At 41.3% G+C, this 26,818-nt stretch overlaps 1 protein-coding gene across 1 annotated transcript in view; it reads right to left on the bottom strand.

The window, feature by feature from the left end:
- gpat2 (glycerol-3-phosphate acyltransferase 2, mitochondrial) overlaps positions 1–26,818 on the bottom strand; it is a gene marked incomplete at both ends in the record, with an annotated part of 99,633 nt that overhangs the window by 17,549 nt on the left and 55,266 nt on the right. The window contains one exon of the mRNA XM_080852376.1: positions 26,453–26,523. Within this exon, the coding sequence (XP_080708502.1) occupies positions 26,453–26,523 (71 nt within the window). The remainder of the gene's footprint in view (positions 1–26,452; positions 26,524–26,818) is intronic.

Here is a 26,818-nt window from a genome sequence, read left to right as displayed (position 1 = left end):
TTCCTTATGGGTTCTCAACAACTAAGGCCGCTTCGGCGAAGCTCAGTGCCCTCTTGAGACTTGCCTATAGTCCTAAGGGCACTCTGGCAGTCCCCATTTGAACCTCTAGAGAGGGTGGGATTGAAATAACGGTCTATGAAGACCGCTTTTCTCTTGGCCATGGCATCGGCTAAACGAAAGCCAAGCCAAGAATGTCTATATTGGAACCCCGGAGGCCCAGGGATAACGTTGTGGGTGAATTTCTTCCAAAGGCGAATTATCATCCTACTGAAACCAGCCGCTCAGGCTGGCTGCCTTGAGCCCCAGCTCAGGATGACGAGCAGGGACAGAGCCCTACCTGTTGTGCCCAGTGAGAGCACTTAGGGCTTATATTGATATGACTGGAATTCCGCCAGTCTGTTTTATAGGGTTAACGTGGTCCCTCATAACCCAGTGGCAGCTGGTGTTCTTCCTACTTCCTTACAGCGGGAGTAAGGTAAGACTTCCTCGTGACTTGGTTGGTATTAGTCATCCAGTGCTTAATGCACCGCCTCTGGCGGTCAGTAGAAACGAAATAGAACGCTAGGTTACGTATGTAACCATGGTAACCAAGGTAGTGCTCATTTACGTAATTGTACACTCTCGCGTGCAGTAGACATTTTTGTCTGGTAAGCGCAGTTTGAAAGGTACGAGTCAGAGTGATGAAGGCCAAAGGTAACGGTCAGACCCCGTTTACACGGTAAGAAAACGCAGATATTTTCATGCGGTTTGGCTTTTCATTTACACAAAAACTGAGGTTTTATCACGGAAAACGATAATTTCTAAAAACTCCGGCCAAAGTGGAGATTTCTGAAAACTCCGTTTTTGTGTTTGCGTGTGTACTGGGTCAAACGGAGTTTTAGTTTCTGAAACGTCACAGTATGCGACTAAAAATGCATCACATCATGTGATGGTCCTATGTTTACAGTTAGTTTTCTTACTGATCATGGATGCTGTTAAGGTAGTGCTCATTTACGTTAAGGCAAACGCAGGATTGCATTCTTTCAACCCTATAGCCGAATCGTGTACGGCGTTATTTTTGGAAACGGAGGGGCAGAAATATTTGTTTCTGAAAATACCCGGCTATGTGTAAATGTGGTCTCAGAGTGACGCACTCTAGAGCTCGGTAAATTTAGAGGGGCAAATTTGATTGGTAATTTGTTTTCCCTCAAAAATGTATGTCTGGCCAAATCAGGCAGTACCCGTTTACGTGGCTTAAACAGGTGCATACCGCCACCATACCAGCACCTACTGCACGCGATAGTGTACAATTAGCCATAGTCACAAACTTTTTTTTATTTTTTATTTTTAGTCACAAACTGAATGAGGCTCCCGGGGGCCAGTCCAAAGCAGCTCGGGGGCCGGATTCGGCCCGCGGGCCGCCTATTGAAGAGCCCTGACTTAGGCGGTAATGGCAGGAAAATATGTGTGATTAAAAGTTTGAAGAGCTCCAGGGTTGGCTGTACTTATCCAAAATGTTCACAATAGGATTTCAATTAAAGCTCAGTGTCTCCCCTTTAAAATGATACCAAACATAACCAAATAAAATATTACAATATGTCCAATATATATTTTCAGCTGTGCCAGTGTTCTGCTTGATTTATACGCATTATTTTCTTAACCTTAGTTTACATTATGTGTGATAACTCAAAACAGCTACTCTTGTCAGATGACCATCATACATCATTGAAAAGCTGAGATTCCAGGCTGTGATGTATTTCGATCAGGACCTTTGCCTTTGATGACTCTGTTGTGCCGTAGTTCTCAGATTAATAAGATGCATGTTGGGACACCTGTATGATTGATTGACTTCAGTAAAGAACGTGTTTTTGGAAGCAAATGGCTGACCGTCTACTGCGTGTTTATTTAGGGAAATACACCATAGTAAAATTGGCGACGAGGATGAAACTTAAATTAACAAAATATGGCTCTACTGATTGGGACCATAGGGGAATTCCTTCCGAAGATGGAGTCTTGGTCGGCGTATGTTGAACGTTTGGAGCAATTATTCGAGGCCAACGTCATTGCAGTGGGGAAGTATGTTCCGACATTGATAAGTTGCATGGGACCAACAACATATGGATTATTAAGGAATTTAGTCCAACCGGACGTACCGAAAGAAAAGACGTACAAAGACATTGTGGATATACTGAGTAAGCATTTGGAGCCTAAACCACTAATTATCGCAGAAAGATTTCGTTTTAACCGCTGCAATCAAAAGGCTGTGACTAACTATGCAGCCGAGCTTAAACAGTGTGCTGTGCATTGTGAGTTTGGGGCATCTTTGGATGAGGCACTGCGGGATCGCTTTGTCGGTGGAATTCGCAATGAAGCTTGCCAGCAATGGTTGCTGTCGGAGGTAAACCTGAGTTTTGCACAAGCTTTTGAGCTGGCTTTGAATATGGAGACTGCTGAGAAGGACGCACACCAGCTCCGGAAGCAAGATTCGCACGCGTAGCCTGTGCACAAAGTTGAAGCGAGGTCATCCAACGCAATGGAGAGGAAGTGTTACCGGTGCAATGGGAGAAACCACACTTCAGAAACGTGCCACTTCAGAGTCAGCTTGTCACGCCTGCGGTAAAACAGGGCACATTTGAAGGGCTTGTAAAGGAGGAGTGAACAAAAGACGTCAGGAAAATTATGGAAAGAACACAAAATATGTTGAGGCAGAAGAGACTGAGTTTCCAATGTGGACCTTAGAGAGCAACAGAGGCTGTAAACAAGCATTCAGAACAAGCTTTACAGTGGATGGTAAAGAAATTGACATGGATATCGATACTGGGGCTGCCGTGAGTATTATTTCAGAAAAGATATTTCTAGCGGCATTCCAAAAAGTACCACTAGAGGCCGCTAGCATTAAGCTAAAGACGTACAGAGGGGAAGTAATGCCTGTGCTAGGGCAGTTTGAAGCCACAGTTAGCTATAAACGGCAAACAGAACAGCTACCTGTGATTGTAGTGAGAGGTAGTAGTCCAGCTTCATTTTTTTTTATTTTTAATAAAGCATAACAAAAAAAAAATTCCAATGCAGTACAATATAATCAGGATTTACATTCACTTCATATTAACATGTTGTCCTACCGTAACCATTTTTAGTGTGACCCTGAATCCCTATAGCACCACATTTAAAGTGTAACATTAAACACATGAGACGCGACAAGGTGACAGACGAACAAACGGAGAGACAGATAACCAGGCAGGTTGGCAGGGAGCAAGGTGGGACGAAGACAGAACAGACAAGACAGGACTGGACAGTTCAACACATGGGATGCATTAGTTATTGAAAAGATTGGTCTCTGATTTATATTGGGAGGTTATTTGTAACATGGTATGCTTGGGTGTTGGTGCGCTTGAATGTTGCTAGTGAGTGCCTATGTGTACAATGGTAATGCAGGAGGGTGGGTCGGTGGGGAGTTATAGAACATTGAAAAGTGGTGTCATTTGATATATGTGGCTTATGGTTAGGTTTTGGTGATGTTTTCGTTTAATTTAGAAATTATAGAAATGGTGACCAGGTATTTTCAAAGGCTGGCATTTGCCTCCCTCTATGTGCGTTGTGTTTTTCTATTGTAATGTATTGGGCGATTAGATTTTTCCGTGGTTGATGTGGCAAGATTTCTTTGACTTCCAGTTTTGGAGGACTACTTTCTTAGCGACAGTTAAAGAGATGAGCACGGGGTTCTTGAATTTTTGCGGGATGTGGATATGGAGATGTCACCTAGGAGACAGAGTGTTGGGGTTGATGGGATTCTGAAGTTCAGGATGGTAGAGAGTGCTTCAGTGACCGTGATCCAAAAAGAGTAGACTGGTTGACAGAGCCACATGGCGTGTAGGTAATCGTCTGTGCTACCCAAAGTGCATTGTGAACAAATACCTGTGTTGGTTAAGCCCATTTTGAACATTTTACTTTGGGTGATGTGAGATCTATGAATGACTTTATATTGTATAAGCTGTAGGTTTGTGTCAGTGGTCATGGAAAATGTGTTTTTGCAGATTTGTTCCCAATAATCGGGGTTGGGAGTGAAGGCCAAGTCATTTTCCCACTTGGTTGTTGGGAGTGTTATTGTTGTTTTTAGGTTTGCAATTATTGTATATAGTTGGGAGGTTAATTTTTTGAAGTTATTAATTTTCATGAGATTTTCTATAAGTTCAGAAGGTTGTAATGTGTTGTTGGTTAGTCTAGTTTTATCTTTAATTTTATGCTTAAGCTGTTGATATTGAAGAAACTGTTCTCTCCCAACCCCATATTTCTGGGTCAGTGTGTTGAATGACATTAATTGGTGGTTCTCAAACAGGTGGCGAAGATGTGTGATTCCTTTTTGTGCCCACGTGGGAAAGTGAAACGGTTTGTTCTGTAATGTGAAAGCTGGGTTGTGCCAGAGAGGGGTGTATTTGTTTAGTGCCAGTGATGATTTTGTGATTTGGTTCGTTTTCCACCAGGCTGTCAGAGTTGAGTTGATGGTATTGAGCTGGCAGAAGTTGGATTTTTGTATTGATTGTGGGAGGAAGGGAAGGTCTGCAATTGGGATATTTGTACATTGGTTTTGTTCCAGTTCCAGCCATGGGTAGTTGTGCTTTTGTATATTCATCCATTTGACTAAGTACTGTAATTGATTTGCTAGGAAGTATTGATGAACGTTTGGTGCCTCGAGTCCACCATGTGATTTTTTATTTTGTAGTGTTGCGAGTGATATTCTGGGTTTTTAGTGAGTTGGCAGTTTTGAACCAATTGTCTGTAGGAGTGGTGGGGATCATAGAGAAGAGGTAGTTAATCTGAGGAAGGATTTTCATTTTGACTGCAGCTATTCTTCCGATGAGTGTGAGTGGATGTTTAGACCAGCGTTTATAATCGTCTTCGATTATTCTGAGGAGGGGAGTATAGTTGAGGGTAAAAAGCTCTGACAGACAGTGGTCCAGCTTTATGCGGCAGGAACTGGTTAAAGAAGCTAATTTTGGATTGGGAAGAAATAAAGCATGTAAGTGAGATGCGGCAACCAAAATCAATTGAAGAAGTGTTGGAATTACACTCTGAGGTGTTTAAGGATGAATTGGGCACTCTGCGTGGCATTACAGCCAAAATTCTTGTAAATCCAGATATCAGCCCGAAGTAAGAGCCGTCCACTACCGTTTGCCATGAAGGCAAGAGTATATGCTGAGCTAGACCGACTGGAGAAGGCCGGCATAATCTCGCCCGTTAAGCACAGTGAATGGGCGGCACCGGTGGTGCCTGTGGTAAAAAAGGACAGTTCAATTTGTCTGTGTGGCGATTATAAAATAACTGTAAATCAAGCCACCACCACAGAGACCTACCCACTACCTAGAATTGAGGGGCTAATGTCCACACTGAGCGGTGGGAAACTGTTCTCAAAGCTTGACCTCGCCTCAGCGTACCAGCAGGTCCTTCTGGAGGAGGATTCGAAGAAACTACTGACCATCAACACATACCGGGGTCTATTTGTGTACAATAGACTCGCTTTTGGAGTAAGTTCAGCTCCCGCCATTTTTCAGAGAATTATGGAGAACCTCATGAAAGATCCGGATGTAGTCGTCTATTTAGATGATTTGTTAATTACAGGAAAAACAGAACAAGATCACTTGCAGAAGCTACACACAGTTTTGCAGAGACTCCAGGAGAGTGGCTTGAGAGTCAAGAAAGCCAAATGTGAGTTTGGGAAAAAGCAGATTGAATACCTGGGGCATGTATTGAACAGCCAAGGCATCCACCCATCTCCAGACAAGGTAAAAGCAATCAAGGAGGCACCAGCCCCATCTTTTGTTAAAGAACTGAGAGCTTTTTTGGGGCTAGTTAATTACTATGGGCGGTTCGTTCCTAACCAAAGCACAGTGCTAGCTCCTCTCTATAGGCTGTTAAAAGACCAGGTGGAATGGGAGTGGACGAGGCCTGAGCAAGGAGCTTTTGACAAGTGCAAGGAGTTGCTAATCAGTGACAAGGTACTTGTGCACTATGACCCTGATCTACCACTCACCCTAGCTTGTGATTCTTCACCCTATGGAATAGGTGCCGTCATGCGATCATTCTCTCAGTGTATGACTACAGTATTGAATACTGTGCTTCAGAGAAACACAGCAATGCGGATGGCCTTTCAAGAGTACCTTTGCCTGACACGGGCGAAGTAGGCACAACAGCCATATCAGAGAGCATTCACACGCTGCTGACTGCACACTTCGAGCAAGCGCCTCTGAATGCTGATCAAGTGGCGCGCACATCACGTACGGACAGTGTGCTGTCCAAGGTTCTCAGATATGTCATGACTGGATGGCCTAATGATGTGGACCAAAGTCTGAAAGCCTTCCACACATGCAAATGTGAACTGTCAGTTGAGCGGGAATGTGTGCTTTGGGGCACTAGAGTAGTGTTACCTGAAAAACTGAGAAAGACTGTGTTAAAAGAATTGCATTCTGGTCATCAGGGTGTGGTGAAGATGAAAGCTTTGGCACGCAAATACGTTTGGTGGCCTAAGATCGATTCAGATGTGGAGCAGATATGCAAAGTATGTGAATCTTGTCAGATGGAGCAACGGATGCCTCGACAGGTACCACTGCATCAATGGGAGTTTCCAGGTCAGAGCTGGGGAAAACTGCAAATAGACTTTGCCGGCCCTTTCTTGGGGCACACCTTCATGATAGTGGTGGATGCGTACTCTAAGCGGCTGGGTGTGTTCAGAATGCCCAGCCTCACCTCACAAGCACTCATCACTAGACTAAGGAGACTGTTTGCAGCATATGGTCTTCCTGAGCACGTTGTCACTGACAACGTGACGCAATTCACATCAGAGCAATTCAAGAACTTCATGCGTCAGAATGGAATTCTGCACTCAACAAGCGCCCCTGGCCACCCAGCCAGCAATGGCCTCGCTGAAAGGTTATGTACAGACATTTAAGAGTGGTATGAAAAAGCTTGGACAGACCACTATGGCAGGGATTAAAATTAACTTTTTTCACCACCGTCCCGGAACCATCCCGGAACAGTCCCGAAAATCATTTTCAACCGTGCCGAAACGTCCCGGATCCGTCCCGAATTTTTCCCATGCATTTCCTGTTTTCACAAATTTCTGATACCTTTCACAGTTGTAATTATGAGTGTATTTAGTTGATACCAGTCTGAGGATGACATATAAGCTGAATTGAAATGTTCACATCCTTTCTAGGGTCACTAGGAAAGGCCAGATCATAGACTTTGGCTGAAATAAGCACGCTTTCCCATGCATTTCCTGTTTTCACAAATTTCTGATACTCTTCACAGTTGTAATTATGAGTGTATTTAGTGGATACCAGTCTGAATTGAAATGTTCACAATTGATATTATGTGTTTATTCTATCAGTACCAGTCTGATGTTGACATAAGACCTTTAATTTAAAAAAAAAAATCCATGCACCTCCTGTAATGTGCTAAATTAATTATATTAGTTCATCATTGTAGCCTAGTATATTTTCCCAAAAGTTGTCCAGCATGGCATATTTTGAAGTTAGTTTACCTATCAGTTTGCATGAGCTGCCTGGGGACTTTTATTGTGAAAGGCTGCCCGACGGAACGGCAGAAAACATGGAAAGAGAGCCGTGGTTGTGCTGTGGGATGCGTCAATGTGATCTAAATTACTACAATTTTGCCTTTCATTGCATTCAAATAACAGTAAATATATTTTCACAACTAAATACAAGTCTGAACATCGCACTGTGTGAGTGTTGTTGAGCGTTGAATGAATAAGAGACCTAGCAATGTTTTGAATTTCTGGCAAATGTCTAACTTCAAGCCAATTTATCTGGTTTCAACCAGCACAACATATCTTACTGCCGTATTAAATAAAATGTCGAAACGAGTTTCTTCTTCACAGAGCTTGAGCGGAAAGCAAGCGCAACATTCTGAAACATTCTGAAACATTGTCACTAATAGAACACAAACGTGAGGCGCGAGTCCATTTCAAGTCAAGTCAGATGTATTGTCAGTGTCTAATGTCTTCATTCAAGTACATTGAAATTGCGTTTCTTTTCCGTTTAAATGAGTTGCAAGTGCAATAAAAAACGGGCTGAAATTCTTGTCGTCCCGACGTCGTCCCAAATTAAATTGTTGATCGTCCCAATGACAATTTAATACGGCCCCGGGACGACGGGACGACGTTAATTTTAATCCCTGCACTATGGACATAGAGGACAAGATCTCTGTTCCTGATGCAGAACCGCTGTACTCCAAATTGTACCACAGGTCCGTCACCTGCGTACTTATTTTGAACAGACATATGCGTACTCGCTTGGATCTGATTGTACCTGACACCACGGTTACTGTGCGCAAGAAGCAATACATGCAAAAGTTCTATCACGATCAGCGTGCAGTAAACAGGTCTTTTACTCTGGATGACCCTGTATATCTACAGAATACAGGGGGAGGGAGAGAAAAGTGGATTCCGGGTGTAATAGCCGAGCAAACTGGACCAGTGTCCTACAGAGTACAAGGGACAGACAGTGACAGCATATACAGGAGGCATGGTGATCAATTGAGATCTCGTGTTCCCACTGATGACCTGGATCTGAATATGGACTGTACCAACACTGGCACTGACACATCAGCCCAGCCCGATGTGATCCAGGATGACAATCCAGCACAGAATGCCAAGCCTGTGCAAATGGACAATGCAGAGATGCAAGCGGGACCTCAAACTCTTCGGCGCTCAGCCAGAGAAAGAAAGCCACCTGAGCGCTATGAGTCTTAACATGTGGCTTGACTGTTAATTTTTTGGAAACCGGATCAATATGGGGTTAATGGTAAAATGACCTGTAATAGTCTAACACTGTTCTAGCATAATATCTCTGTTTGTTTAAAAGAAAAAGAGATTAAACTGGGTGAAAAGAATGAAAAAGACTGTATTGGGTTACTTGTCATTGACATCTGTTTCACAGGTACCGATGTGTACAGTCAGACTTCAGCTCAATCACGCATGCTGCCGGTAAGTCTCTTGTATGTCTACCGTATGTCCGTTAAAATGTGTTGCCATTTGAATGTCCATGTACCGTGTATTAAGTGTATTGTGTATCGATGGCTACTTTGTGCCGGAATGGCACCGTTTCTGTGCAGTTCTTAGTCTATAGAAGAAGCCATGTCGGTGTCCGAGGCGTCGAGCTACAGCTGTCCAGAACCGCCGAAGGGTGCGAAGGGCGCTTAATTCAAAAATCGCCGTAAGTCTATTTATTTTTAGGTGATTTCTTCTTACAGTTATACAAGGCCTCAGAATTTTGCTCGCAAGCAATGTCAATTATTCAGGGAAATCATTGTGAAACGTGCCAGACTGCCCATGCCTGCTGCTTAACCCTTCCAAAACGATTTGCGCCCGTGGGGCGTTTGGTGGTATTTCTATTAATAGAATGTAAAATCTCCGCGAGTTTTTGTCCTCCAAACATAAAACTAACACCCTGAGAAAGCTTGAATCTTCTAGTTTTCAAATATATCCAGTTCGAAACAAACAAATGAATGAGTACTTTGTAAGGAGAATACAGGTAAAGCCTTGCATATTTCTCTCTCAGAGTGTATAAGCAACCGGTGATTGCCCACCCATTAGCAGATTAGGGCTATTCATATGATAAGATCATGGTAAATCTCCGATCGCTATTGGGTAATGACGTTGCAGTAAAACGTGAGAAAACGCCCCATTTTTCCGTATTCAAGGCAGCATGTAAGGATGTTTACATTTGGACTGAAGAGATACATGATGGCGAACTCCTTCTCTGCTGCCGAAGCCTTGCGCCAAATTCATGAGGACCTAGTCAGCGAGGAAGAAACCACATCCTCGGATGAGAGCGATGACGATATGGAAGATGAACACATGCACTTTGAGCTTCGTCTTGACCCCGTTGAGGATATCCCTGTTGAGTAAGTTTTATTTGTTTATTTGTTCACCTAGCTCTTGTAATGAATGCTGTTGATTAACTTATAGGGAGTAAAATGCTCCTCTGAGTTGAACGAAATATTTTAGTATGCTACTGTTTGCATAGTGAATAAATTACTTTATGCTTCTAAGACTATTGTATGGTAGAATATAATTCTCAGAGTGGCGTTAATGATGTGAGGCTATATCAACGATTGTTGTTGACGTTTCGAGTTGGTTGTCTGTGCTGATATAAGTTAAACTTACTTGGTGACTATATTGCAGCCATTGATGTAAAAATGCAAACGTGTCTAACTGTTCTAGCGAGTAAAATGCACGTCGGTATGCTCTGAGTTGAATGGAATGTTTAGTATGCTACTATTTGCAGAGCGATTAAATCACTTTATGTCGCTAAGACTATTGTACAGTAGAAAACGTATTTAATTAACAGAGTTGGGTAAATGATAACAGGCTACACATATAAACGATTGTTGTCTGTTCTGAGATTAGTAAAACATAGAACTACATGGTGACTATATCGGATGATGTAATTTGCAATCGCTAAAAACGTGTCATACTACTGTGGGTAGTCGTTAGTGTTATTATGACGCGTATGGTAGGTGTGAATCGAAACTAGGAGGTGTTTGTGATCGAAACTGGTGTCGTTAGAGAGCTAAAGTGATATGTGTTACAATGGTCGAACATAAAATGAAAGAGCAACAGTTAATTTTATTTTACTTTATTACAGTAACTTGGAGAACATTGCACCTACACCGCCAAGGAAGAGAGCACGCTGTCAGCCTAACCCAGATCTGTCGTCATGGAAGTCAGAGGGTGACAATGATGCAACTCCATCAGCACTGAGGTTTTTTCCTGCAAGGGAGCCTGGTGTGCAGCTGAATGCAGCAGACAACCACACTCCTCTAGACCAGTGGTTCTCAACCGGGGGTACGCGTACCCCTGGGGGTACGTGAAGGTAGTCCAGGGGGTACGTGAGATTTTTTAAAAATATATTCAAAATTAGCCTCCATTCAAAAATCCGTTAAAAATAGTTAATATACGGCTCTTCAGAATGTTCCTAAAAATTCTGTTGATTTGTATCCATATGTGGGTTAAATGTCTACGTTCACAGGTTTGTAATTTCTTGATTCACACTGCGAAAAGTTTATGACCGCTGCCATTGGCAACAGGTTTTTTGCTTCTTTCATTCATTCCGCAAATATCCGGTTGGTACGCATTTGTGTGAAAAACTATTTTTTTCTTAGCGGAAATCACGAAATGGCAACAAACTCTTTAAAAAGAGGTATTATGGAGGAATGTCTTCTATCGTTTTGGCAAGTAACTGTATTATAAGCGCAATTGTTTTTGCGAAAACATGGGACCTGAACACACACAACTCCTGCTGCACACAGAAGTGCGTTGGCGCTCTCGAGGGAGAATACTCAAACGGCTGTGGGAATTACGATCTGAAGTACACACCTTTATGATTGAGCACAGATCACCGCATGCCACACAGTTGCAAATATGTGCTATCTGGCAGATATATTCAGCAAACTGAACGAACTGAATATATCTGCAGGGAAAGGACACCAGCATTTTAAAACTGTATGACAAGGTGGGAGGCTTCCTGAAGAAAGCAGAGCTGTGGAGAAGAGCCTCTGCACAGGGGAATATTACCTGCTTTCCTCAGATGGATGATTTTCTCTCTAGTGAGGATGTGGACAGAGCTCCAGTCAAGTTGGACATCGTGGGACATTTGACGAATTTGGTTAAAACATTTCATTTTCAATTTCCTACTTTCCTGATATGGAGGATAAGTCTACACAGCTGGATTGGGTGAAAACCCCATTTCTCTTGTCCGAAGCATGTGGAAGTAAGCTACCTGTCACTAATCTGGAAACACTCCTGGAAGTGTCATCTGACCGTGGCCTCCAGATGAAGTTTGCCACATCCACACTCACACAGGAGCAACCTGACCTGGGAGAGAGCGCTTTGGAGCAGCTACCCTTTGCCTCCACATATTTATGTGAGGCCTCTTTCTCTGCAATGACTGTGATCAAAACAAAGCAGAGAAACAGACTGTGCAGAAGAGCTTGATCACAGCAGTTGTCTCCCTGTCACCAAGACTGACAAAGATTTTCAGTGAAGCACAAGCACAAGTTTCTTACTAAAATGTAATTGCAAACGCCCTCAGTTCAATGCAACAATGTTCAATCTTCAGTGTTGACAGTTTAATAAATCAGACAATGATGGCATAGCGCTGTGTATTACATATTTTTTTTCAATCAAAAATGCTTTGCGCTGGTTAGGGGGTACTTGGCTCAAAAAATATTTCACAGGGGGTACATCACTGAAAAAAGGTTGAGAACCACTGCTCTAGACCTCTTCAAGTTGTTCTTTTCAGAGGATGCTGTGGAAACCCTCTGCCAGAACACCAACAAGCAAGCTGCTAGGAGCATTGCCAGAGGTGTAAAGTACAAATGGGTGGATGTTGGAGTTGCTGAATTCTACAGATACATTGGACTGGTTTTCTACATGTGCATGATCAAGCTGGATCACATTTCCGACTACTGGAGGAGAAACACCATCTTCTCCATCCCTTTTGTGACAGATGTGATGGTAAGAGACAGGTACCAAACCATATCATGGAATGTGCACATGAGTGACCCAAGCGAGGACATGGTGAATGATGCTAAGAGGGGGACCTCATCACATGATAAACTGTTCAGGCTCAAACCCCTCATGTACACCATCCAGAATGCCTGCAAGGCGTTCTATCATCCCCGCAGGGCCATTGCTGTGGATGAGCGCATTCACAATATTCACATTCACAAGCCATTTTGTGTTCCTCGTGCTAACCGCAAGATTTGTTCATATTGCAAGACACAGGGAATCAAAGTCAGAACCCTGTGGATGTGCAAAGTTTGTGATGTTCATCTTTGCCTTCTACCTGAGAGAAACTGTTATTATGCTTGGCATCCATAGGCCATATTCTTATACTCTGCACTCATTACTTGCCGCAACATGCAACAGGCAAACCGATACACAGGTGACATGTCCCTGGTTGGTGAAATGTTCATCTGTGTGCTTGTTTGTGCTGATTCCTGACTGACAGACCTGCAGATTGATTCGTCATTTTTGATTCTGTTTGTTAGATGGATCAGAAGGAGCCTCCTGGGCCTGATGACTCCCTTCCTCAGCACCTACCTTTATGTACCATATTTTATGTGCCTACCTTTATGTACCTTTATCTAACTATGTACTTACTTTTATGCACCTTATTTTATGCACCTACTATGCCTTTACTTTTATGCACCTTATTAAATTCACCTTCTCATATGCACCAAGCTTGTTTGCAATTTCTTGTATGTACTTTCAAAGCTGATGGTTGTGGGGGAGAGATAGCCACAATGACAGTCCAGGGCCATTGACAGGTGAGCCATACTGGGGAGGGGCACTCACAGGGCAGTTTACACCTCTTTCATCAATATGCATAGGGGTCTAGGTGGAAAAAAGTGTCACCTTGTAAAATTCTTATAATTAGTGTAGAAATCACACACACTTTCTGAATGCTAAACTCACCTATGTGGAGCAAACACATATGTTTACAAGGTTCAGAGTAAAAAAGAAAACTTCCAAAATATTTACAATGTGTTTTTTGTAAAAAGTCTGAGCACCTCTAAAGCTAGAGTTAATTTTAGTGTCTTTAGATTTCATTTTAATAAAAAACTTTTTTTACTACATTTCTTTTACTCTCATTTTATTATTGCTGAGTTGTTCTAGAATATAATCATAAATTCCACTTTTGCCTAATGGTTTTTGGTTAGGTGAAATATACACAAATATCAGGCATGGCAGACTACCTAACAGAGTCAAAAAAAGCCCTCTGGGTTGGAAGTGTTAACTCTGAAAATATGTATTGCACTTTACAGGAGACTGTGCTGCGTTTACACAACAGCGAGCAAACGCCATGCCATACGACCCAATGCAAGGGTGAGATTATTCGTGTTAATAAAAAGTGACGTTTTGCATCAGAAACGATGTCCTTTATAAACAAATGTACAGTCGTGGCCAAAAGTTCTGAGAATGACACAAATTTACATTTTCACAAAGTTTGCTGCTTAAGTGTCTGTAGATATTTTTGTCAGATTGTATTATGGAAGACTGAAGTATAATTACAAGCATTTAATAAGTGTCAAAGGCCTTTATTGAAAATTAGTTGAAGTTAATGCAAAGAGTCAATATTTGCAGTGTTGACCCTTCTTTTTCAAGACCTCTGCAATCTGCCCTTGCATGCTGTCAATTCACTTCTGGGCCACATCCTGAATGATGGCAGCCCATTTTTGCATAATCAATGCTTGGAGTTTGTCAGAATTAGTTTTTTTATGTCTGCCCACCCGCCTCTTGAGGATTGACCACAAGTTCTCAATGGGATTAACCATTCTGGGACAGGGACCCACCGGTGGGATATTTTTTTCACATTGTCAAAACTCCGCAAGTTTGTGTCCTACAGACATATAAAGACAACCCACATAAACCTTGGACCCTTTTCTTTTAAAATATATAAAGTTCGAAAATAAAATATAAATAAGTACTTTGTAAGAAGAATATAGCTGAGCGGATGCACTTTTAAGTCTGTCTGTGAGTTTTCTGCTCCTAAGGACCCACCCATTAGCAAATGACAGCCATTCATATGATAAGTAATGGTGATTCAGTGATCTCCATTGGGCCATGGTGTGGCGTGAAAACCTTTGGGGGAAGTGAGCCACAAAGATATTCCAGGGCCATTATGCAATGGCCATTGTCTTTGTCTGAGGTCTGCCAGGTAACTCATCAATATGCATTTGTAGGGAGACACATTTGGGAGAGAAACAGGTTACCCTGCTATTATAAATATGTAGTAGTAAAACCACACACAGTTTCTGAATGCTAAACTCACATATGTATAGCCAAGCCACAGTTCAAAGGTCTTAGCTCGAAATCTGTACACTTTTTTTTGTACAAATTCTGAGCACCTCTGAATAAAGGTATTTGTAAGGGTGATTTAACATTTGATTTAAGTACAATTTGATTGTACTACATTCCTTTTACTCTAATGTTGTTATTGCTGATGTCCTCTATAACATAATCATATAAGCCACTTGTGCATCAATACTTATAGCTAGGGGATATATACAAAAACATAAAGGCATGTTAGACTTCCTAAAAAAGTCAAACAGGCCTCTGTCCCTGAAGGGTTAAGGTCTGGGGAGTTTCCTGGCCAATGGACCCAAAATATTGATGTTTTGTTCCTCGAGCCACATAGTTATCACTTTTGCCTTATGGCAAGGTGCTCCATCGTGCTGGAAAAGGCATTGTTCATCACCAAACTGTTCCTGGATGGTTGGGAGAAGTGGCTCTCGGAGGATGTTTTGGTCCAAGAATGGGCCGCCATCAGTCAGGATGTGGCCCAGAAGTTAATTGACAGCATGCCAGGGCGGATTGTAGAGGTCTTGAAAAAGAAGAATGCTTGACTTTTTTGCATTAACTTCATGTAATTGCCAATAAAAGCCAGTGACACTTATTAAATGTTTGTAATTTTACTTCAGTCTTCCATAGTAACATCTGACAAAAATATCTAAAGACACTAAAGCAGCAAAGTCAATCTCAAAACTTTTGGCCACGACTGTACATTGCAGTCGTTAAACACATTTGATGGACGAACTATAGATATATGCGTTATCGTTGTGTCAGCACAGCGGCACTTATTTGGTTTATGTTTACAGCTGATGGAGGCGAGGATGACCGTCTTGGCGAGGGAAGAAATGGACCTCTGGAAGAACGTTACCCTGGACCTGATGTCCGATGAAGAGGATTGCACAGACGAGGGGGAAACTGGCTGGATTGTGCGGCTGCCAGTTTTCAGAAGCAACGAGCTCTCTGACCTCTGCAAGGAAGACTCTACCGGGCGGGTCCCCAGATATGCGCTGACCACAGAAGGCTTCGTCTCGGAACACCATCGGAAAGACTACCACATTTTCGCCACTATGAAGCCGTTCCAAAATGTTATTGTCCCAGATTTCAGCGCTGTGTTGCTGTTATTGCTGCTGCTGTTTTTTTTCTCTCTCAGATGCAATGTCTGTTTTTCTGTTTAAATAAAGCTTTGGTTTTCAATTCCTGACTAAGGTCTTCAACGCTCGATGTGTCTAAAGCAACTGCCTTTCTATAAGGCCTACTATGATTATGATTATTTAAAGGATTAATAAGAAATTCATTAATTTCATGTATAACCATTATTAGTATATTATTATACATAAATTATTAATTTCGTTTTTATGAGGCAATAGCTGTAAATGGGAGGGGCTACGATTTTGTCAGTTGAAAGTTGACCGATAGGGAAGAATCTCTTTCCCCAATCACAAGACGGTTTAATTTTAAGTCTTGGTCATTTTCAACCAATGGCTGCATTGTGTGTGAGGCTACAGTCAATATGCTAATAAGAGCCTTTCGCACCTCTGTCAGCGGGAGGTGAGAAGTAACACATCGCCCCCCCTCCCCTCTTGGTCCCTTCCCGGGAAATTCCGTTCATATGCAGCAGACGGATATTTCGGGGGAATGTCCGCGATCGACTAGGAATGCTGATCATTCGCGGCTGTATCACAGCGTGTACGGGCCCGATAATCTTGTTTTTCGTGCAGGGAAAGGACCAATCTAACACACAGGAGACAATACAGGAGGATCGTTTAAAATGCAAAAAACGACCCCACATTTACAGAGCAAAAGTACAAGACAAAGACATCCAGACCTGCCATTAACAGAAAGAAGAGGTAAGTGAAGGACAGAGAGGAGACAATTGAATAAGAGAACCAGAATCATCATTATTCAGTCCAGCCCTCGTCAGGAGAGGAAAGAGCTGATTTTGCCTCAGGGGGAGGTTCACCTACCTAAGCTATGGCCCGCTCCTACTAAAAGCCAAATCTGGCTTTTAGGCCATCATGCTCTGGGTATTTAACCATCGGCATGGGAAAGATGGATACTGCTTGCAGACAATCTGTGTTGGCAAATGTTTGCTGCAAACTCGAACAAACAATTTTTTTGCCAATTTGAACGCACCTCTGCTTTTTCTTCGGCTGTATACTTATTCCACAAGCAGGGTTTGACAGTGCGACTGATCTGGTCGCACATGCGACTGGAATTTTGGCCGTGCGACTTGATTTGAAATCATGGTTGCAAGCGTGCGCCGAAATAAGCAGGAATGTTTTCTTTCTACTGAGGAAAGACGCTGTCTTAATCGACTGCTAAGACAAGTACCTGTTAAAAAGGCCATAGTAATTATTTGTTAAGTTGCCAAGACAGAGCATGTTTAGGTAAATTACCATATTTAGTAATTGCATTGGTCATGTGATAGTGTTTTGATTTCTCTTCACGGCTTATTTAGATGGAGTGGCAATTAACTTCGGGAATATTTTTAACATACCGGTAATTGAACGTTGCACTTTGTTGAAGTTGTGTGCGTCCATGTAGCCTACACATAAGTTTGACTTTGTAGCCTACCTTGTCATTATGTGTTTGTTATAGTTTAGCTTGCTCATAATTGTTACGAGCACTGTCATTTAACCCTCTATACCCCAATAGAATTCTAGAACACAGCAGCAAAATCCCACGAAAAACAGAGAATTCCTGTTTTTTTGTTATTCTGCAAACAAACAGTTACAGTTAGAAAACAAAAGAAAAATTACAATTACAAGTTTGTTTTGTTTGAAAGGGCATAAATTCTTTGTTAATATGATATCAAATATGTATTAGTGACTTCGACAAATATTAAAATACAAATCATTACATACACCCTAAAGTTCAAATTCATAAGTTTTGAACCGTACAGCAGATGTAGTTATTATATTTAATATATTCTTAATGTATTAGTATTTGTTAAATATTTTGTCAATAAATGAATAAATATTAAAATAAATATTAAAATATTAACACTACTTTTACAGATTACCAACATTTTTGCTAATTTGGTGGAAAACACCTAACTCTATGCCTCTTCAAAAGCATCCTGGTGTAATACATTTGTGGAGGAGGTGAAGGTGTTTGTGAGGATAAACATCCTCATGGGTATCCATCATATACCCTCTTTTCTTGACTACTGTTCATCTGATCCAGCCTAACAAGTGTCCAATGTGGCCGACACCAATGCCATGAAATAAGTATGAGGAGTTATGCAGATACCTACCCTGTTCAAACCCAGGGATAGCAGACTCTGGTAACAAGTTTCAGAAAGTTACAGTTTTTTCCAATCATTTTCACACTTGGTTCAATACCATGTACTCTTTCTCAAAACACTTAACACATCCAGCAGTAGACTAACTAAATGGGATACTTTTCCATTGCTGAGATACAAAATGCAGTCAATGACCACTTCCAAAATTCATGGATACCTGTCTCAGTCAATGTTCACCACCAGCAAAATGCTGTGCAACTACAGCATTTTTTTTCAAGATATTTAGATACTCTGTTCAAAACAGTTAACTTTAGACACAATTTAGATCACTGTAGATGGAAAGATGCTGTATTTTCAGACAAATTAAATTATACACTTGACATAAGACAGATTTAGTTTTTACATAAATGTATATCGTTTACATCTTGATTGGAATTTAGTTTACATCTTTGTTTTGTTTGTTTTGCAGCCTTGCTACCAACTATACTGCTGTACAGCATTTGCGTTGAAATGTACATACATGTAAAATATAGATGTACTGTAGGTGTCAATGAAGACATTTTCCCACTATTACTGCTGCATATGAAAGTCATGGGCCATCAATGAGACAAGGTGACCCAAAAAGGGTACTAAAACAAACATGTCTATCCAAAGTGATTTACACTATCATCTTTCATTGCCCAGGAATTGATCCCAGGTCAGATACTTGTTAGCCAACAACACTAACCACTGTACCACTTATCACACCTGGCAATCTTGCCACACAAAACTTGTATGTACAAACCAACGGAAAAGTTTGTTTTTACAGTTTTTTCCAATCATTTTCATTCGTCTCAAATACCATGTACACATTCCCAAAACACTTAACCCATCGAGCATACCAGTAGACTATGTGAGGGTAGTAATGGATCTAATGTCAGACTACTATAGACTGTAATGTCAGACTACCTATACAAACATTTCCACAAGTGAGGTAACGTGAAAATGAGCTTTACTGAATGTCCCTCAAAGACCAATTATTAAATGTTACATATCTCTGCTTATAAAAGTGTCATGGGTTTACAATCTATTCAAACATCACTGATCTAGCTATGACTTTTGTCTATGTATACGATGAGGCTGGTGCTATTTGTAAACCAACACTTCTCAGTTACTGCCATACGAAGACGTTACTGGCGAGTTAGCTAGTCAGAAATAAACAGGAGGATACTTATATTTCTATTTGAATACGTTTTTTTATTTTTGACTTCTCAAACAGGATCGTTACTGTCATACAAACGTGATGAGTCGTCGTCATTGGTGCACAAAAATACGGTATCATCCAGTGAGAACAGATGTAGACGTCTCTGATTTCTAGCCTTTACTCCAAGAGACACTGTAATCTTCAAGCGATCTGTCAGTAGCGAGGTTAAATTAGCAAATACTTAAAAAAAGCCAATGACAGCATATCCAGTTTCCGGTTTCAAAATAAAAGTAAGATGTTAATCTATCCATTAGCGGGGTGTTTTTTCATATATTAATGTTGTAGTATTAACACTGTGTCTTTAAAAGTTACGGCCGTCGACGGCCGCTATGGGAGAATACAAGACGGCCGTCGACGGCCGCTATGGGATCTAGAGGGTTAAGTAATCTAGCATGATGGTAGGCTACTGTTCGTGAACTCGCTTAGCATAAACTGCTAATGTACAAATACGAGTGTTACAGGGTTTACCTTTGCTAACTTTTGAGCGGTCGTTCATATAGTGTACATGCTCTTGTATGTCTTAGATTAAGCCAGTCGCATATCATTGCTTAAGAGGTTTGCATTCTTACCGTTAGTTCCCTGTATAATTCATTATTTAAATGGTACAACAGGGCTGTGTATCTGATAAAGTTTCAGACAGTAAAAATCTTACCTTTCTGTGCAAACTATGTCCTCCTGGAAAATTAGCAATTATAAAAAAAATGAACTGATTAAGTGACAGTGATCGTAACAATTATGAGCACGATAAACTATAACAAACACATGGTATTTTAGGTGATTTAGTCGGTAGGGGAAGCAGGGCAAAAACAACAACGTTCAGTCAGGTAATTAGACAGAGAAGAGATGCTGAACGAGTTCAGAATTTAAATGGTGAACTATGAACGTGAACGATTCATATTTACTTGTATGAACTGAACTTGGTGTGAACGTGCACTACACTGCTGATATGCTCTCACACGCCCCCCTCATTCGTAAGGAAGTGGTTCAGAGCTGGCCGTAGAGCCAGGAGACCAGAGTTCAGCATCTCTTCTCTGTCTAATTAACTGACTGAACGTTGTTGTTTTTCCTTAATATAAAAGAATTTGGTTATAACACATAGTATGATTTGCCCTACCATCTTAATCGCCTAAAATACCATGCAATTCTTTTCCACCTATCAATGTAGGCCTAAGCAAGGTCATGCCTTTCCTTTTATAATCTGTTCAAACAAGTTATTCCAGGTTGTTAACATTGATCAATAGTAGTATTACTTGGTTTGGCCAAATTTTTATAGTGGTGCGCCTAGAAATTTGCTGGTGCTCCCAATTTTTCTGGGTGAGGAGCACAGTGCTCCTAAGCCAAAAAGTTAGTGTCAAGCCCTGACGAGGCTCCTTCACATCTGTAATGTGCAATACTGGATTGAGATCTGAGATCTGGTATCTGGGGCCTGAAATACAAGCAGGGTAAATCTATAGCTTCTTGTCCTGTCGTCATTATCTGGCCCAAAACTGAAATGTATGGTACAGCCTTGATTGGCCCTTTTCTTGCACTGTACCTCACATCCAGTGGCGGCTCCTGAAAAAATTCTCAGGGGGGGCAAATTTTTTGATAATGATTAAGGCGACCTATTCAGTAGGTACATTAAGTTATCCGATTTACTCATACAGCAAAACCTTTTTGTCCACTATTGGCAGCAACCAACAGTAATATCTCCCCTCTTTCTACATAGCTAGAGTAGCAAGATACAAGTGGAACGCTATGGAAGAAAGTTACATTCAGGAGCCTTCATAAGCAAACATGGTGTGGCTCCACATTAACTGATCCCACTTTTTCATTATCCACACGTCTCAAATGTTGTATGATGTAACCTAGCTGAACAGGACACATGATATGTCCACTAACAACATAAAGAAGGGGGCAACTTACGTCAAAACCAACGATATTTATTGACTGATCTTGAAAGTATTGGCTTACAAAAGCAAAATAAGTCATCACATAAAACATTATTTAAAGTTAGTTCACACTGTGAAACCTATGAAAAGTGACAGTGGTATAGATACAGACCGCGTAAGCCACTTCACGACCGCGATTTTCTTTTGTTCCAATTTCCCTCCCTTTGTAGAAAACTGTTGAATGGATACTTTTGGTCTAGGGTTTTTTGGTCAATTTATCTTCAATATTACGCTGACTAAAAAGAAGTTTCTGTCAAAGAGCGGATGAGTTGTTGTGCTGAACAGGTGCCATCTTGACATGCCTTTGTCGAAGCTGTGTGACGTCCTCATTGCATTTTAGCATAGGCTTTTGCGTCGCTTACTTATGACTAGACTTGGAGGGGCGAGCCCTCCCGGAAGCCATAGAGAATGCATTGAGAGCTCTGTTTTGTGAAAAAAACGCATTTAACATGGGAGTCAATGGGAGAGGTCTGGGGCGATTTTCATTTCGTCCAAGATCGCCCTGAAGGGGCGGGGCCATTTGAATCACGACTCTAGGCTGACTGAATGACTGTTACCTGATTCGACAAAGACATACAGAGGCATATCAGACGGTCTAGTGGTAGAATCCGACAGAAAAAAAATATGAAATTTACATTTACATGTAGTCGTGCAATTGAATTTATACATCAGGAATTATCATTTTTTATTTTTTTATTTTTTTTATTTTCTTCCTTTTCCCATAGGCAGTGCGTCGCCCCAATCGCCCTTATGGACGAGCCGCCACTGCTCACATCTAAGTCAGATAAAAGTCTCGGCCAAAATTACTCCATGTAAATGCACACAGACTGGACAAGCAAAGACAGCACACAGAGCCTGATAAGCACAAGTGTCCTCAGTGCTATTTTACCCGGCCACCCTAACAGAGTCTGTGCTGAGAGCCGCTGTCTCCTCTAAAGAGAGCACATCCATCTATGAGGACCCTAAATAGTGCACATCCATCTATGAGGACCCTAGAGTGCACATCCATCTATGAGGACCCTAAAGAGTGCACATCCATCTACGAGGACCCTAAAGAGTGCACATCCATCTACGAGGACCCTAAAGAGTGTACATACATCTACGAGGACCCTAAAGAGTGCACATCCATCTACGAGGACCCTAAAGTAGGGTTGGGCGATGTCTCCTTATTTGGCAGAAGACGATGTTTACATTGAAACATCGTGATGGACGATGATATCGTGTCGTCGGGGGGGTGGGTGTACTACTCAGTGCCATTTTTTTTTTTTTAAATGCCGTTACCAATGTTGAACAGTGACTAGAGGTGAGGTTCGTGGCTGCTGAGGCACCGACTCTTGCAGTGTCAGATTTACAAATACATGAACCCAATAGAGGAGCTTAAATCACCATTCAATTGGTAGCTTGCACATTGATTGTTTTTCATATTTCATATCAGCATTCTTTACATACACATTGGTAAGGTTCATACAGTTGGCAGTTGCTAGCTTGTGATGAATTCGTTTTAATATCTGGATATATGAACTCGTGAATATTCATGAACTGTTTCATACGAAGTTGCACAGGCACCCTGAGGGTTTCTACCAGTTTCCATTACAATTGTATAGTTAAATCGAGGAGACTATAATATCAGCTAGATAACTAGCTGTCATTTCATGCAAATTGAACTCTTCCATTTAAATCGTTGAAGGTAATGTAAAGTGTCCTTAGCTAGCTAGTAAGCTAGCATAGCAGGTATTTAACCGTAACAACCAGGAAACAACTTCAGCTGGAGTTTAATTCCTCAAAATCAGCTCACCAATAAAAAGCAGTCTTGGGTTCAAAGTGATCACAACCACTTGTATGATGTTAAATGGCTTCACATAGATATGATACAATCCTCAGATAAATTATGTGAAATCAACGGAGCAAGGGCTATTCTGATAACAATGCAATGTTAACGAATGAGGGGTGAGAAGCTCCCCCTTGCTAATAGTCTCCGCTGTTTGTTTCAAAGCCAAATATATCCTTGTGGTTCCAAATAGCAATTTGGCTTTGAATGTGAGTAGTTGATCGAGCTATCTTCTGTCCCTTCGTGTCTATTCTATTTTGTAGCCATTGCACTGAAGTTAATGCTTTCGCTAAAGTTGAACGTCATATTTCTGTTCATAATGAGCAAGTTTCCCGACGCAGGGGCAGGCTTATAACATGAAATGTTTGACGTGGGAAAAACAAAGAAAAGCTGTAACCTAGACATAATACCCTAATAATAATAATAATAATAATAATAATACTAATAATAAATTGTATAAGAATAAGCCAATTAGTCATATTGTAGCAGTAGCCTATTTCATTTTCATGCCTGACTTTAATTCATATGGGGGGGGGGGGGGGGGGGGGGGCGTGGCATCACGATGGTTACCATCGTGATGGTGGGTCAAAAATGACGATGGACGATGATATCGTTCATCGGCACAACCCTACCCTAAAGAGTGCACATCCATCTATGAGGACCCTAAAGAGTGCACATCCATCTACGATGCCCCTAAAGAGTGCACATCCATCTACGAGGACCCTAAAGAGTGCACATCCATCTACGAGGACCCTAAAGAGTGCACATCCATCTACAAGGACCCGCACAGGTAAGAGTGGGAAGAGAGAGGAACTGCAGGAGGGGGAAAGGATCTCTTAGAAATAAGATGAGCTGTCATGAGAGTAAACCCACAGGCTTATAAATAAAGACAGAAAGTGAAAGAGAGAGAGTGAGAAACTAGAGAAAGAGGAAGGGAGGGACAGACAGAGCGAAAGAGAGAGAGAAGAGTGAAAGAGAAACAAGACAGAGAGAGCAAGAGATAGACAGATGAAAGTCAGACATCAGCAGCAGGCATCATACCGGGTGTCTACCCCTATGAATTCCTGAGACTGCTCTGCCTCGTCTTACAATACGCCACACACACACACACACCCCATCATCATACAGCCAAATCAGCTCTTTGGCTTTTTCCGCTTTGTGTCTTCGGGGGTAAACTCCCATATGAAATTAAAAAAAATGGCTCCCACCTCACACACTGTCACAAGTGAAGGACAGCGAAGGAGTACCCTCTCACATCTCTGAGCAGCGACACTGAACACAGACTCTGTTGGGAGTACAGCCATCCACTTAGGCTGGATAAAAAAGAGCACACTATATAGGACAGAATGATTGAGATGTTAAGTGCACAGAAACGTCTGTCAGTCGATGTGGTCAGCAATGGTCCAGAGACCTAAAGACTGGGAGTACTCTCAACTTGGGAAGTTTGAGAGAAAGTGAATTAGAGTAAGAAAGACAGGATTGGGGTTATTAACCCATTTAAGCCGGGAAAGCATTACCGCTGTTCTACCATTAAAGCCGGGAGCGCTGTTGCGTCATTCTACCTTTAAGGACGGGAAAGCGTTTATGTCATTTTCCGGTATAAGGGGGTTTTTTGCCCAAATTGTCGGCCTCTGGGCCAATGAAATGCATCAGAATAGACACGTGATGGTGCCCCAAATGTTTTGCCATTATTAGCTTAAAAAAAAATCGTTGGCTTTCTCGTTTTTATAAGTAACGTCTCCTCCACGACAGCCAGGATTATAGCCAAGGAGTTAGCTCAAAGTAAATTAGGCAAGGAGTGAGTTGTGAGTACTGGTAGTTACAGAATATGGTTATCTGTAGTTGTTAACAATTGTTACTTGCTTAAATGTAGGTTTACTTGAGGTAAATTAAAGGGAATATGGTATCATAGAGGGCTATATTAACACTAAGCTAGCTTGCTATGTTGTTAAAACTTTCTCCAGTGAGCAAGAGTGTGAACGAGTGAATTATATCGACATCTCTCTATTCTTTGCATTATTATATATTCTAGTATTTCGAAACAATAATCAGTCCCTATAGAATGTTGTTAAAAATCAGTTAATGCTACTGAATCCTCGTTTGACTTTATTATAGTGAATGCTTTGGTTGCCTTCCATTTCAGCCCAGCATACAGTATTTATCAGTTGATAAATAAGATGTACTTGAAATTTGTTTTGTTTTTTAGTCCTGTTTTTTCCCTTTGAATGGAATATTGGACAATAAACTAGTTCATCTGTAGCTCAGTGATAGTATCCAAATGAGCATAAAAATATCACTGGTATGTAAAAACTACATGGACAACAAAATAGTTATAATTGTTGATCAAAATCTTATTCCCTTCTGCTCATAATACAACAAGAAAACAACTCTGAGGTTGACACTGTCAGGTCCATTCTCCATCCATAGTGTCCAAATGAGCATAAAATATCCCTGGTATGTAAAAACTACATGGACAACAAAATAGATGTTAATCGTATTTCCTTCTGCTCATAATAAAACAAGTAAACAACTCAAAAGTTAAAACTTTCCCTTTAAGAATGATATACTTATAATTATATAGTTATATACTTTATTTCACTTTGTTAGATACTTTGTCATATAGGCCTAGCCTATACATTTTTTTTTTACTGTTTTGTGCTGATCCTGCACTTTTACATATTTTTTTTAATTTTGAGAAGGTGTATGTAAATATTGTAAATATTTGTAAATACAAATTCAAATTCCCATGAAAGCCACAGGTGTAAGCTCTCAAATACTTTTTGAATTGTGTTCCTATCTGTTACAGGGGCTGAGAAATCAGTAATGTAGTAGGCGTTGACACAATTGCTGAATTTCTAGAAAAACTTCAGGTTTTAGGGGAGGTTGCTGAAATCGCCCATAGGTTTTACAGGCATTTTTTCCAGGCGCTTGAGCCTAAATGGGTTAATAAGGACTGTGTGTGTGTGTCCACAGTGATATGCTGTCTGAAAGGGGCAGAAGCCAGAGGCCTCACTCAGGCTGGGAGTACTCTCACCTTGGGATATGTGTGTGAAAGAGAGACTGAAATAAAGAGAACCCCACACAGTGCGTCTGTGTACAGAGTGTACTCTCACCTTGCAACGTTTGTGAGCGGAAGAAAGAGACAGATTTGGGGTTATTAATAAGGTGTGTGTGTGTGTGTGTGTGTGTGTGCGTGTGTGTTATGGGAGTACTCTCACCTTGTGATGTTTGTAAGAGGAAGAGAGAGAGAGATTTAGGGTTATTAATAAGGTGTGTGTGTGTGTGTGTGTGTGTGTGTGTGTGTGTGTGTGTGTGTGTGTGTGTGTGTTAGAGAGTGTAATGGGAGTACTCTCACCTTGTGATGTTTGTGCAGCAGCAGACAGGAAATGAGCTGGGTGGCCATTAGGGCCATACAGGAAGTGGTGGCTGCAGAGAAGAGAAACACCCAAAGGTGGCTCAGTGACAGAGCTGACATGTGCTGACTAAAGTCACACATTTTGAACTATAGTTTAGGAAGTTAGCAGACGCTTTTGAAAAATTGAGTGAAAACAACAGTGAGAAAAATAGGCAGTCAGCGTAATTTAAAAACAGAAATATTAAATAAAATGTTTTAAGAAAAACAATCAATCTCAAACGAATTACAGAACTGAGAGCATAAGTAATGATAGGGAGAGAGAGAGAGAGAGAGAGAGAGAGAGAGAGAGAGAGAGACAGAGAGAGA

Source organism: Sprattus sprattus, assembly GCF_963457725.1.
Source record: "Sprattus sprattus genome assembly, chromosome: 15".
In the NCBI taxonomy this organism is placed as follows: Eukaryota; Metazoa; Chordata; class Actinopteri; order Clupeiformes; family Clupeidae; genus Sprattus; species Sprattus sprattus.
Note: the sequence above shows the minus strand (reverse complement) of the source record. Positions and strands in the feature narration are given on the sequence as shown.